This window comes from Olea europaea, unplaced genomic scaffold (genome assembly GCF_002742605.1).
Source record: "Olea europaea var. sylvestris unplaced genomic scaffold, O_europaea_v1 scaffold126, whole genome shotgun sequence".
NCBI lineage: Eukaryota > Viridiplantae > Streptophyta > Magnoliopsida > Lamiales > Oleaceae > Olea > Olea europaea.
Window position 1 is genome coordinate 699,701 of NW_019230046.1, and position 13,314 is coordinate 713,014.

The 13,314-nt window shown below is 33.2% G+C and overlaps 1 protein-coding gene across 1 annotated transcript; it reads left to right on the top strand.

The window, feature by feature from the left end:
* Window positions 1-7,166: 7,166 nt before the first annotated feature.
* Window positions 7,167-11,179, top strand: LOC111374581 (tryptophan synthase beta chain 2). The gene is made up of 6 exons (XM_022997277.1): window positions 7,167-7,297; window positions 7,904-8,237; window positions 8,593-8,809; window positions 9,301-9,838; window positions 9,910-10,008; window positions 10,551-11,179. Exons 1-6 carry the CDS (start codon window positions 7,240-7,242, stop codon window positions 10,805-10,807), a joined length of 1,503 nt encoding a protein of 500 aa, XP_022853045.1. The 5' UTR covers window positions 7,167-7,239; the 3' UTR covers window positions 10,808-11,179.
* Window positions 11,180-13,314: the final 2,135 nt, after the last annotated feature.

Sequence of the window (13,314 nt, forward strand, 5' to 3'; positions counted from 1 at the left end):
GCGTGAGAATAGAAGGGAGAGCGATTGTTGAACTTTATCTGTTTAATTTTAATTTCAACTTGTTTACAGATCTCAATTCGATATTTTCAAGACAAAGTTATGAGCAAGGTTTAGTAGGCACTGGCGCCCGAGTTGAAAAAATTGCCGTTCGTAATTATTTTACGGCTTTTTTGTAAGTTTGATTATACTTCCTAATTCAAAATGTCTACATTTGTCACTATGGACGACGCAATAATATATACACTCATCGCCTCACAAGTAAAACATAATAGGCAACATACTCTTATTTGAATGTCTAAAAATGTATGCATGGCATCTTAACCGTCTGGAATACCACTTAAGCAGAAGGGTATCAACTTTATCAAAGTAGACAAGTGGGGACTACCTCATGTGACCAATAGGTAATAATTGTATAACTTCAGGTGAAATTGCTTTGTCGTATGTATATGATATACCTTTTTCTTGTGTTTAATTGTAATTGTTAAAGTCCAAATAATATTTTAAGTGTTCCTTTTAATTCTTATAATCACCTGAATATCAGGGAGGTAAAGTCTCTACCTTCAATGTACCTTTTTTTTTTTTTTTTTTTTTTTTTTTTTTTACCCAAATTAGGTTGGATTTTTGAGAAAATATTTTTTATTTATTCTACGTGGTTTTTTTTTTGTTTCTATCTTTGTGGTATTTCTAACGTTTGACATGCATCTTATAAATACTAAACTTTTTTCACAAGTTCAATATTACTGATATATAGAATAATTGAGTAGGCTCAAATATTGTATTTGTTTTCTCCATATTAGTCAATTGAAAAAATACTATGTTCGTTTACCAATTAATTCTTTGCCTTTTATCTTATTATTATTTACTACCATATACTTCATATTATGTTATATATATTACCTAGATCCATTTTATTTCTGAACAAGTGATATCAAAGCTATTGATTGTGATTTGTTTGAGGTTTTGGTTATTACTGGTAGTCATGAAAGTGAAGATGCGAGTTGTACTCGTGCAGATGAATGGGATGATGTGTTGTTAGGATTTGACAAAATGTCCACAATTTGGACGACAGAGGAAAAACAACGGAATGATTGAAAGACACTTTCATAAATCTATTTTCATCTATCTAACAATATTCTTAAGGATGTTCTAAAGGAAAAACGACAGCTGTATTGTGGTTAGAGTTGGAGCAGTTGTGAATGGGTAAAAGTCTTATAAGCAAATTGCATCTAAAACAGGGGTTGTATTCTCATCGCATGGCAGAATGCGGATCTTTGAAAGATCATCTGGCTGTATTTAAGGAGATCGCCGCAAATTTGGAGAAATCAAGGGTAAAGTATGATGAAGAAAATTTGGCCTTAATCATTTTGTATTCACTGCCAGCTTTGTTTACTTCATTTAGAGACACGGTCTTGTTAGTCATGATATTCTCACTATTGAAGATACGTATGATGCCTTGTTTTCAAAAGAGCAGATGAAACATTTGGTTGGATCTGAGGCCAGAGGTGGAGAAAGCATTGTTGTTCATGATAATTGAAAAAGGGTAAATCAATGTCAAATTTCAGTAATCGGGTTTGTTATTATTGCAAGAAAAAATGACAAATTAAGAGGGATTGTGATAAATTGCATAACGAAGAGATTTGATTGCAAATCATGGAAAGCAATTAAATACTTCAAACAAGACCAAATAGAGATGTTTTGACGATTTCTAACATGAAATTCAAACTTGACATGAAGTAAATTTTAGTTACAGTTTGTGCATTCCATATGTATACCAATCGGGATTTATTTGAAATGTATGAAACGGTGAGGAAAGGTATCATTGTCATGGGTAACAAAAAACATATTCGAATAGCTAGTATTGGTAGAGTCAAATTAAAGCTAATGGATGGAACATGTAGAACAATTGATCACGCTTGACATATTCCATCAACGATATTATAAATTCTTTTTTCCCATATCGTAGTGTGATTTTGACTAACATTATCGTCAGCTTCCACAAAATCTTTTGTCCCACTTCTAAAGAACATTTACTCATTCTCTATGTAGAAATAGTGCTAGACTTCGCTCTATTTTAGAGTTGCCACAATGGAATAGCAGTACCAACTCATAACAAAAATTGTATCTAATAATCAGAAATGAAAAGTTAAGGTGACTGTAGTGAAAAAAACAAACGTCAAAACTTTCAAAATAAGGCAATGGAAGGTACCAACACTTGATGTTAATGGATACTCGGGTAAGTCCTATTAAAATAAAGAAACAAAAATAATTTAATATATATTACCTTTTACACATGTTGAATATTTTGATTAAATAAAGAATTCATTCGGTTATACTTTATTTTCTTCATTTACATTACAAAAATCTAACCGTTCTTTTGTTTTGAAAATACATTTTCCATTTTTTCTTATCTATATATGTAAATATATAATATACAACTCTTTCTTACACTCTTGAATTTTATCTTTTAGGGTAACACTGTCCAAGCTAGTTGATATGATTCAAACATTACTTCCTTTGAAGATCAACTTCTTCTTGGAAAAACATACACATATTCCAAAGCTTATGTGAAATACATCACTAGAAACTAAAAATATTCAACAAGAGCTCTACAGTAAACAATATTTTGGGAAACTCATGTTCAAGAATTGAATGAAGATAACTTTGAATTTGTTTTTAGAACCCATCTACTAACTTCTCTCCATGAAGTTGAACAATACATGTTTACAAATTCTAATTTGAGCAAGAAATTACACATTCAATTTATTTTGAATATTAGTTATATTGGTCCTGAGAAAATAAATAATGATAAAATGTTTTGTTTAATACAAAAACAAAAGAAAAATGTAATTATTGATTTTTATTTCTCAGCATATTAGTAATTGCAGTTGATATGATACCTAAGCGATTGATTCAATCAAAAGATAACATCCAAACTTGGGTACAAGATGTAATACTTCTGGATGAAATATTCAAAACAATGATGTTGGCATTCTGGATTCATTTGTTAATAGAGAAAACATATTGATAACAGAAAATATTGAAAAAATAAAAAAACAGTGATATTTGCAACACACGTACAAGTTACGAAAATGCTAATGGTACATAATTTCCTTTACATAAGAGTGTCCACCCTCTCATATGACACCTTCTCATATGAGGGTGGAATCCACATGAATGAAATATTCGAGTGGGACGTCATGTGAGAGGGGGGACACCTTTATGTACATATAATTATATACCAGTAGCATCTCTCTAAAAGTTACATCGTTCTTTGATATGTTCCATTATTTCTTCCTTATTAGAACTCTCAAGAGGCTTTTTACATAACCTATATATTAATATATAAATCATTATTACTTATAATTTTTTATGTGTTTTCTTTAATGCTATTACATAGGTTTAAAGTTGTCCACAAAAGTTCGTGGCACATTCTTCATAAATACTCCTTTTATCGTAGTAAAAGAATTGATAGAATGATATGTATAAGTTGTTCAAATTTTCTTATTTTATTTCCTAATTCGCACACATCTGTATGCAACATACCATTACTTTATTTAATTAATTATTTCCATTTTATTCTTTCATGGTGAACACAAGTTTCAAGAAAATTGATGAATTGATATTTAAAAAAAAAAAAAAAGGACCTCGCTAAAAGCTGGCCATCCTTTACCAGTACTTTTCCAGCTTATGGTTACTATTTATACTTTTTTTATTATTCCAATATATTCATATATACAATAACATGTGCTCATTCCTTTTTTTTTTTTTTACTTTCTGTTTATCCTTTTTTTTTTTAATAAAGTTATTACAAGTAAAAATTCATTCTCATAACAGTGAAAGTTTTATTGGGTCAATGGCACAACAACGGTTGAGAAAATTCATGACAAATATTTGTATATGACTTGCAACAATTGTTATTGGTGATCAAATGCTGATTTTGGTAAAACATATCTTTGTACTTTTTGTAAGAATCTCAATTCTAAAGCTATTCCTCAGTAAAAATATACTACATACTAATAACAAATTTTATCATCTTCGATAGAATTAACAAAAACACTCTCTTCATGCTTTTTTATTTCTATTTTAATTTAATATATCCATGTCTTCATTTACAAATATTGAATCCTTTTTCATCTCAAGGCTAGAGCATATATACAACTGTCAAATATAACAGACTTCATAAATGCAAATACAATTTGTGAACCAGCTAAGAAACTTATGATTACAAGTGCACAAGCCTTGATGGAGCAAACCAACTTTGTAATAATTCTAACTTACATTAAACTTTCTGCCACTATAAACTTATGATTACAAGTGCATGAGCTCTGATGGAGCAAACCAACTTTGTAATAATTCTAACTTACATTAAACTTTCTGCCACTATATAGCCAGTATATATTTTTCATGAAGTAATAATACAATTCATTTTTTATATACAAGGTTCAGAGACAATTTTTGGAGATGTGATTCAAAAGATGCAAAACATCGAACAAGCATTCTATGTGAAAGCGACTCAAATCGAACCTAACTCATCCAATTACAAGTCTGACATCATCTCTGTAACAGATTTGGAACCTTTGACTGCAGAAGAACAATGCCAAGGGAAAGTCAATTCTAAACTTTTGAAATTACAACAATTGAAAAAAGTATTGATGTGAATTCTCACACGAAGATTGGACACCTTCAGTTAAAAAAAAAGGCTCTTTTAAAGTGTTTTGATAATAGCTCAAGTTCAAAACTAAATTTTGAGTGACTCATAAACTTAGAAATTTCTGGCTCAAATACATTTACTTCAAAGGGAAAAATGGAGTAAAAAATGATTGAGGTGTTTTGGAATGACTCACGCCCCTATCTGAACCACCTCGAAATGCCCATCACCATACATTCCGACCTGATAGACACCCATCCGAAGTGATCTCGCCAATGTCAATGACCTGATAACACACTGCGAGACATAGGCGAGCCTGCTGAATTGACCGAAGCACCCTCGCCCTTGAGATCGAGGCGAAGTGGACCTCTATCAGAAGATCCGCCGCCAATTTCAGAAAGAGATTTTTGTTAAGATCCTCTTTGCACCTAAAGTTTAAATTGGTTTGACGTCTCTATGAAGTTAGTTGATATGACTTATCAACTTTATGTTAACTCAACTCGGGAGAAACAAACTGCCCGCCCACTCTATAGACGCGGTTAATTGACGCCTATGAGCGGACGCCTCATACCGTCAGATGTATACACGTGTCCCACATCCAACGGTTTATCCCACCTATAAATACTCAAGGTTTGGCAAGAGGCAAAGGTAATGAAACTCTTACTACATAGCACTCCATAACAAGTTTATATATTTTCTCCTCCCCCTTAGTGTTTTTGACACAACCTCTGGGTACTGTTCCGACCATCTAAACCTGACTTAACCGTCGGAGTGTATACGGCCGCCACCACCCCCGCTGGTCCCAGCCATGTGCGTCTGACCGTGCGTTGATTGTGTGCAGGGAAGAATACATGGAGTAGCTATCGATTGGCCACGTGAAAGGTCCAATTTTCGAGGTCAACAACTACTTTTGAAAACTAAGTAATAAATGGATCCTATGTTTCTGCCCATTCTTACTTTTGTTAAATGTATGTACTTAGGAACTTATGAAAATATGATAGTGTTGAAAAATGACGTATGTTGTACGTGATAACTACATCATTCATGCTAAGAACATGTTCTTATTTTGTTTACGTTTTATGTAGTTGGGCTCCTAAATAAAGTAGTTTTATGCAGTTATCAACATTAATAGAGTCAATTTCCATTTTACTTCCCGATATTTGTTTATTTTTCTCCTTTCTTTTAGTGTAATTGAAATTCATAAAGTACTCTTTCAATTTACAATTGCAGTGGTCACTTTTCAAAGTACAAATATCTCCTCTCAAATTGAAGTTGCGAAAGAGAAACATTTTGCTAAATTCAAGTTACAACTTTTGTGCAATCTGAAGGAAAAAAAAAAACTAAAGAGAAACATTTTGCTAAATTCAAGTTACGACTTTTGTGCAATTTGGAAAAAAAAAAAAAAAATTCTTCATCTACTTTAATCTAAGCAGAAAAATAGATATAGCAGCGCTTGTTTAAGTTCTATTTCTTTATCAAAATATATTTTTCAACGCTGATTTGACATTATTTCAACAATACATTATTCAAAAAATAATATTATACGTAAATTCAAAACTTTTCCTTATTTTTTAACTATACATTTTCCATCTTAACACTATTTTATAATGTATTTTTTGATAAAAATGGAGCTCAAACAAACCTATAATGTGCCAATCAATAAGTAATTAACTTTTCACTTGCGCACTTAAACATATGCAACACAATTTCACAAGAGCTCATTACATCATTGATTATGTCCCTGTTTGTTACCCATTTTTTTCTCATTAAAATGAAAAATATGACCGTTATCTATCACATCAAGCCAGCAAATTTGAATTTTTATCTCTTGCGTGGGGTCCATAACGATTATATTTTTTATTCTCATTTTTTCAAAAATGAAAAACAAATGCCCCCTAAATTTATCTATAAAAATAAAAATAAATTATCACTGTCATACAATATACAATCGACAAAAGCATGATAATTGAGCAAACATTTCACATCTCCAACTACTTTTAGAAAATCTATAAATTTTACGCTAATAAAAGCAAACCTTTGGTACTCATTTTCATCCGGAAAAATGCATTCTTTCTACAAACATGCGTCCCACATGATGACATATATTTTTTGAATTGACTAGTAAAATTTTTATCTTTCCCAAAATACCCTCATTTGCCTTCAACAACCCACCCTTTTTTACTTTTTCCACCTACCGTAATTTTGGCTTACTATAAAGGGTAATAAAGGGATTGGTGTTTTTACAAAGCTATTTGTGTACAGCCTCCAGTCAGTGCTTTGATAACGGGCAAATTTTTTCTAAAATAAGAGTGCAAAATGGGCAACAAACAGGGTCTATACGTTAAAGTTTTAAAACGTGTGTTCACAAAGTCCGAGGAAAAAAAACAAAAAAAAAAAAAAAAGAAATGTCCTTTGAGCCAAATTCCTATGCAATCACATGGGAACATGAAAATGATTGAACAGATGTCAACATCCCATTAATGCCACCGTTGACTGTCGTATTACCCGTTGTTCCCAAAAAAAAAATACCCTAAGAGCAAAAGATTGACAAATTACCTGCTCATGCTCATCTCTGTATTGCATCCCCAAAAATGGCACAATCGCTTTTTCTGAACACCCCAATTATTCCCGTACGCTCATCCTTGCAAGGTATTTTCTCGCTATTACCCATATTCCTTGTTTCATTTAATTATATATAGCATAATGAAACTTCAATTTACTGAAAATAAGTAAAAAAAAAAAAAAAAAAAAATTGTTAGTTAAGTAAAAATGAATTATCTATTTATCTTTTGATTATCAATAACAGTTTATTGCTTGAAACTTCAGTATTTTTGAATTGTTGTAAAAATTATTGTTTAGAGCGTGTTTGCCTAAGCTCAAAGAAAGTTTCGTATTCGACTTTTGGAGAAAGTTACGTCATACCAGCTTTCAAAAATAATTGAGAAAAATGTGATATATCCGAACATGTTTGGATATGGAAAGGGACTTAAAAGCTAAACATGCTTATCAATTACATCAATCTGGCCAGCTTGGCTTTGAGGACCATCTTTTCCAGTTCCACTGTAGGGATGAATCAGTGTTAAGTTGCATATTCTTTCAACAGTAAAAACTGATTTTCAGTAAATGTGTCATATGATTGAAGCTCCCATTTTTAGCTGCTGTCCGAATTGATGTAAGTGAAAAGCTTCTGGCTGTTTGTTCATTGCACCATTTTGTTGTTTTAATCATTCAACTATTCCTTGCCCCTCCTTTCAGGTGATGAGAAGAGGCTGGATTTTTTTGCATCGAAAAGTAGACGGTGTATTCTGAAGGTTTCATCTAATTTCAGAGCAACAGTACAAGCAGCTCAGCGAGCTGATTCTAAAGGAATTGAAATTCCTCGCCAGTGGTACAATCTAATTGCAGATCTTCCAGTAAAACCACCACCTCCTCTGCATCCAAAAACTTTCGAACCAGCAACACCAGAAGATTTGTCACCTTTATTTCCGGATGAGTTGATTAAGCAAGAGGCCACCAATGATCGTTTTGTTGACATCCCAGAGGAGGTTATAGATGTTTATAGGCTTTGGCGGCCTACTCCTTTGATCAGGTTACTTCTACTTTGTCGAAGATTAGATATAAATTGATAATTTTTTTTCCCTATGTTAGTTTTTGAATAGGTGATTTAACATGGTATAGAAAGAGGCAAAGGTGCTGAGGTCAAGCTTCCCCCCATCCATTTATAAAATTTGTGCACTTGTTGCTCTTTTGATGAATAATTGAATCTTGGTTTATACAGGACGCGCGTGTTGATCATTAAATTCTAACAACTAAATGTGTTTTCTCCGTAATAACTTAAGCTTTTAGATGGGAGTGGTTTAACTTACTTGTCCACAATGGATATACTGCATTGCCTGTTTCACTTAATTGGTTAAGAAAATCTTATGCTTGTCAGTTAAATTCAGAGCTAAGAGATTGGAGAAACTGCTCGATACGCCTGCTAGAATCTACTACAAGTATGAGGGGGTTAGCCCAGCTGGGTCGCACAAACCAAACACTGCTGTACCACAGGTCTGGTACAATGCACAGCAAGGTGTCAAGAACGTAGTTACAGAGACTGGTGCTGGCCAATGGGGGAGTTCACTCGCTTTTGCGTGCAGCTTATTTGGTCTCAACTGCGAGGTAAATAACTTTTTCTTATTGTTATTGTTATTGCTTTCTTTCATGGTTCTTTTCATGAAGCATGTAATGTTTAATTGGCTGTTTCACATGCCAAATGTAATTATATTTAATTAAGCCTTGATCCCTACTTCTAAGAGGAATAAAAATTAGAAAAGCAGTAAGAAATGAGCAAAGCGCACACATAGATTACCCTAAACAAGAGACCATGTTCACTCATCAACAGAAGTTTTACCTGACATCTATCTTGCACACACCAAACGCCCCCTAATATATCATTTATACAATAGGAATATTAGTTTGACCTTATACATTTATAATGCCAAATAAACTATTTAAAAAAAAAAAATTTTAAAATATTCTCCACATGGTCCAACAATAATTTGTATGTTGATTCGCAATCAAGTCGCAAGTGCACAGTAAGATGCATAAAGAATTTTAGCCAAGCATCAGTTTTTATGAGCCAGATGTCCTGTTTTTTGGTTCTACTACAGGTGTGGCAGGTCCGTGCTTCGTATGATCAGAAACCATATCGTAAACTGATGATGCAAACTTGGGGCGCCAAAGTGCACCCTTCACCTTCCAGTATTACCGAAGCTGGTCGAAGCATACTCGACAAAGATCCATCAACCCCAGGAAGTTTAGGAATAGCTATTTCCGAGGCTGTGGAGGTAGCAGCTACAAATGCTGATACCAAATATTGTCTAGGAAGTGTTCTCAATCATGTTTTGTTACATCAAACTGTCATAGGTGAGGAGTGCATAAAACAGATGGAGGCTATAGGGGAGACTCCAGATGTGATTATTGGCTGTACTGGGGGCGGGTCCAATTTTGCAGGACTTGCTTTTCCATTTATTCGGGAGAAATTTAACGGGAAGATCAACCCTGTTATTAGAGCAGTTGAACCTACAGCATGCCCTTCCTTGACAAAAGGTGTATATGCTTACGATTATGGTGATACAGCCGGGTTGACTCCTTTGATGAAGATGCATACTCTTGGACACGACTTTGTACCAGACCCTATTCATGCTGGTAAAGCATTATTTCACGATACTTTTTGCTTACTGTTACGAACCCTTCTCTTTAAATTACTTGTTTTCCAGGGGGTCTGCGGTACCATGGAATGGCTCCATTGATTTCGCATGTCTATGAATTGGGTTACATGGAAGCAATTTCAATTCCGCAGAAAGAATGCTTTGAAGGTATGCATCTTTTCCTTCTCCACATAAAGCCCAAAGTAGAGAGTTCGTCTCTTGTTCTGGATCCCAACTGACATTTCACCAATTTATATGTACAACCCCAATCTTTCAGTTTCGGTGCGCACTTGTCTTCATTCTCATTGGATGGATACCATAGATTAAGTGTTATTTTTTTGTCAACCCACTCCATTTCCTTGTGCTCACATCTAGTCCATTGACTCTCTTTTTCTTTTCTTTTTTGACTGTTTTGGAGGGAAACTGGAAATGGAGTGGATTAAGTGAACTTAATTCTCAGATAAGTCATCACATTCATAGTAGGTGTCTCGTTAACTAGAAAAATTGAGGGTTTCCATCCTGTAAGAATCAGTGTGCAAGGAAAATGAATGTTTGGGAACCTAAACCCAGAAATTTTGATTGTCGATCCATATGCTTTGTTTATTTGTTTAGGGACTGCCATTGAAAATTTTCCTTCAAAAATTGCTGTTCTTCTAAAAGTTTTTTTGGCTTTGCTATTGGCTAATACCTTGCTTTTCTTGTTTCTTCAGGTGCCATACAATTCGCTAGGTCGGAAGGGTTGATACCTGCACCCGAACCAACTCATGCCATAGCTGCAACAATCAGGGAAGCTCTTCGGTGCAGAGAAACGGGAGAATCAAAAGTCATTCTCATGGCAATGTGTGGACATGGTCATTTTGATTTGCCGGCTTACGAAAAGTATCTGCAGGGAGGTCTTGTTGATTTGTCATTTTCAGAGGAACAGATGCAAGCATCGCTGGCCAATATTCCTCGGCCAGTCTCCTGAGTTAAAGCTAAGGTAATCGTGAATGAAAAATCTGTTACTTTTTAGAAGTTATTTTGCAACAGCTTCATATGAATAGCTATGTTGTAAGAAGTTTATCGTGATGGATTCACAGTTTGTGTTATGGTTCGAATTTTCCTGTCTTATATAAGAAAGGAATTCAAAGATGTAATACTTCGGGAAGTACAATTGTTGTAACGTTTAGTTATATCTAATACTATGTACCAAAGATGATGATAGGCTTTTATATAATGTACACTACCATTGAGTAGATATACAATTCAATGGATAATCCGTTTTGTTTTGAAGCGTTTGGCTATCTACTTATTCATGGCCAATTTTAGTTAAGAACAAATGTTAAATCTCGGTTGCTTATCATGGTTATTTGTATTGAAATTGCGTCACTCTTATTTGCCAATTTTAGTTAAGAACAAATGTTAAATCTCGGTTGCTTATCATGGTTATTTGTATTGAAATTGCGTTACTCTTATTTGCATTTGAGCTTTGCCTTGTGCCGGAGAAACTTCACCATATGTCCTACGTACTCATGACGATAGTTACAGAACCAGGGTTCAATTTTATTTTTATTTTTTTTTAATTTGATGATTGACTAGCTTCTCTTTACCTGAAAGATGCGGCCTTTTTGCCCCCCTTGAATGTGTTACTTTGTTATTACTTTTAAATAAAAATGTTGCTTTGATTAAGATTTTTTTTTTATTTTTTTTATTTTAAATTTTACGTCTTTACTTATGAGTAAAATAAATGATAACTAAATGTTATAAGTTGCCCAAACATGATTGCTCTTCATGTAAACAAAGATCGAGTACTTTGGATTTAAGAACTTCAATAAATAAATGCTCTCCCTTTCTATCTGCAGATGTTTGATTGATTATATTTTTCATGAAAAATGTTTTGTCACTCAAATTCTTATTTTTGGAGTGTTTGTTTGGCATTTTTTTATGAAAAATATTTTTCAAAATTTGATCATGTTTTCCTCAAAAATAAAGAAAATATTTTCTTTATGGAGGTATATTTTTATTTTTTAGATAATCCACGGTTCCCAAAAACTCAAATTTATGAAAGAGTACAATATTTTTTTTGTTGAAAATTAAGTCAATCAAATGCATTTAATTGTCAAATTTCATGCAAAAAAGTTTCATGCTAGAATTATTTTTTTAAATAAATTTCATACTTACAATCAAACACATCATGAATTCTATATGAGGTAATTAAAATTAATTAGAGTAAGTTAAATAATCAGGTCAACTATGGTACAATATTTTTCTATGTATTCTCGTGTTTTGCATTGGTTACAAATGAAAATTTGTGGCGGCAAATTGGCAATGTTTTTAGTTGTTACAGCTTTGGGTCTAGAAATGTTAAGGAGTTCTGGTGTTTATCATGCAAGCTATTAGGATGGTATGTTGATTTAAATTGAAAGGAACCATATTCATAAAATTCTTTTATAAAATCATAAATTCCATGTTGAAATCAAAGAGACAATGATAAGTGCAGAAACATACCTTGATCCATGAATCTATCTGCTTTAATTGGGTTTTGATCTTCCAATTGATACGTGATTTTCCTTCCTTTTGGTTTTTTTGAAAAGTCTCTGTTGATGGGGATGCAGAGATACCATAAAAAGAATCACGTTCAAATTGGGGACCATAACCACTTTTAAAATAACTGCTATTGACAGTTATTAACTTTAAGTTATTTCAAATCGGCCTCTCATCAATTCAAAATAACACCTTCTAGTCTCTACACTTTAATCCCATAAAATTTAATACTCATTAGTCCAAAATTAAATCCAATGGATCACTTTATCGACTATATTTACTTTAAAATAGCACCACACATTCTAATAAATGTACATGTGTGGCCCCCAAAGTTGGAATTTTTTCTAACAATCTCCCACTGGACCAAACATGTTACATTATAAATGTGCACAGACTTATGAGCTCAAAATTGTGCTATAGTTATTAAAGGTATTTCCAAACAATCTCGTCCATTAGTTATATCGATGTAGGATCAAAGCGATTTTCGTCACATTTAGCGTGATTAAATCCATCAATGGTCACGTACACCCATACAACCAAATGACATAGATCAATTATGGGAGTGTAGCATGGAAATTACATGTTATGTGATCCGAACATGTCTATTTCCAACTGGTCCAACCTTATTTCTTAAGTGAGATCAGTATTGAACATAATAACAGAGTGGAATGAACTGAATATTTTATTTCTGTACAGAAAATATCCAAATACATAAATGTGTTCAAAGAACTAAACATATATAAAGCAATAAGAATACAAACTCCCACTAAAACATGATATCCTCAAAAAATACAACACCCATATGAGCGGTGTGCTCATGAAAGACCTTGGGTGGTAATCCCTTAGTAAGCGGATCCGCAATCATGGCGTTTGTTCCAATGTGCTCTATAGAAATCTGTCCACTCTGTACTCTTTCCTTCACAACCAGGAATTTAATGTCAATATGTTTTG

Excerpts from the sequence above, each read along its gene's own strand:
- LOC111374581 (XM_022997277.1), top strand. The coding sequence starts at position 7,240 with ATGGCACAATCGCTTTTTCTGAACACCCCAATTATTCCCGTACGCTCA. Across the intron at positions 7,298-7,903 it reads CGTACGCTCATCCTTGCAAG|GTGATGAGAAGAGGCTGGAT; the intron begins GTATTTTCTCGC and ends CCCTCCTTTCAG. Across the intron at positions 10,009-10,550 it reads GCAGAAAGAATGCTTTGAAG|GTGCCATACAATTCGCTAGG; the intron begins GTATGCATCTTT and ends TTGTTTCTTCAG.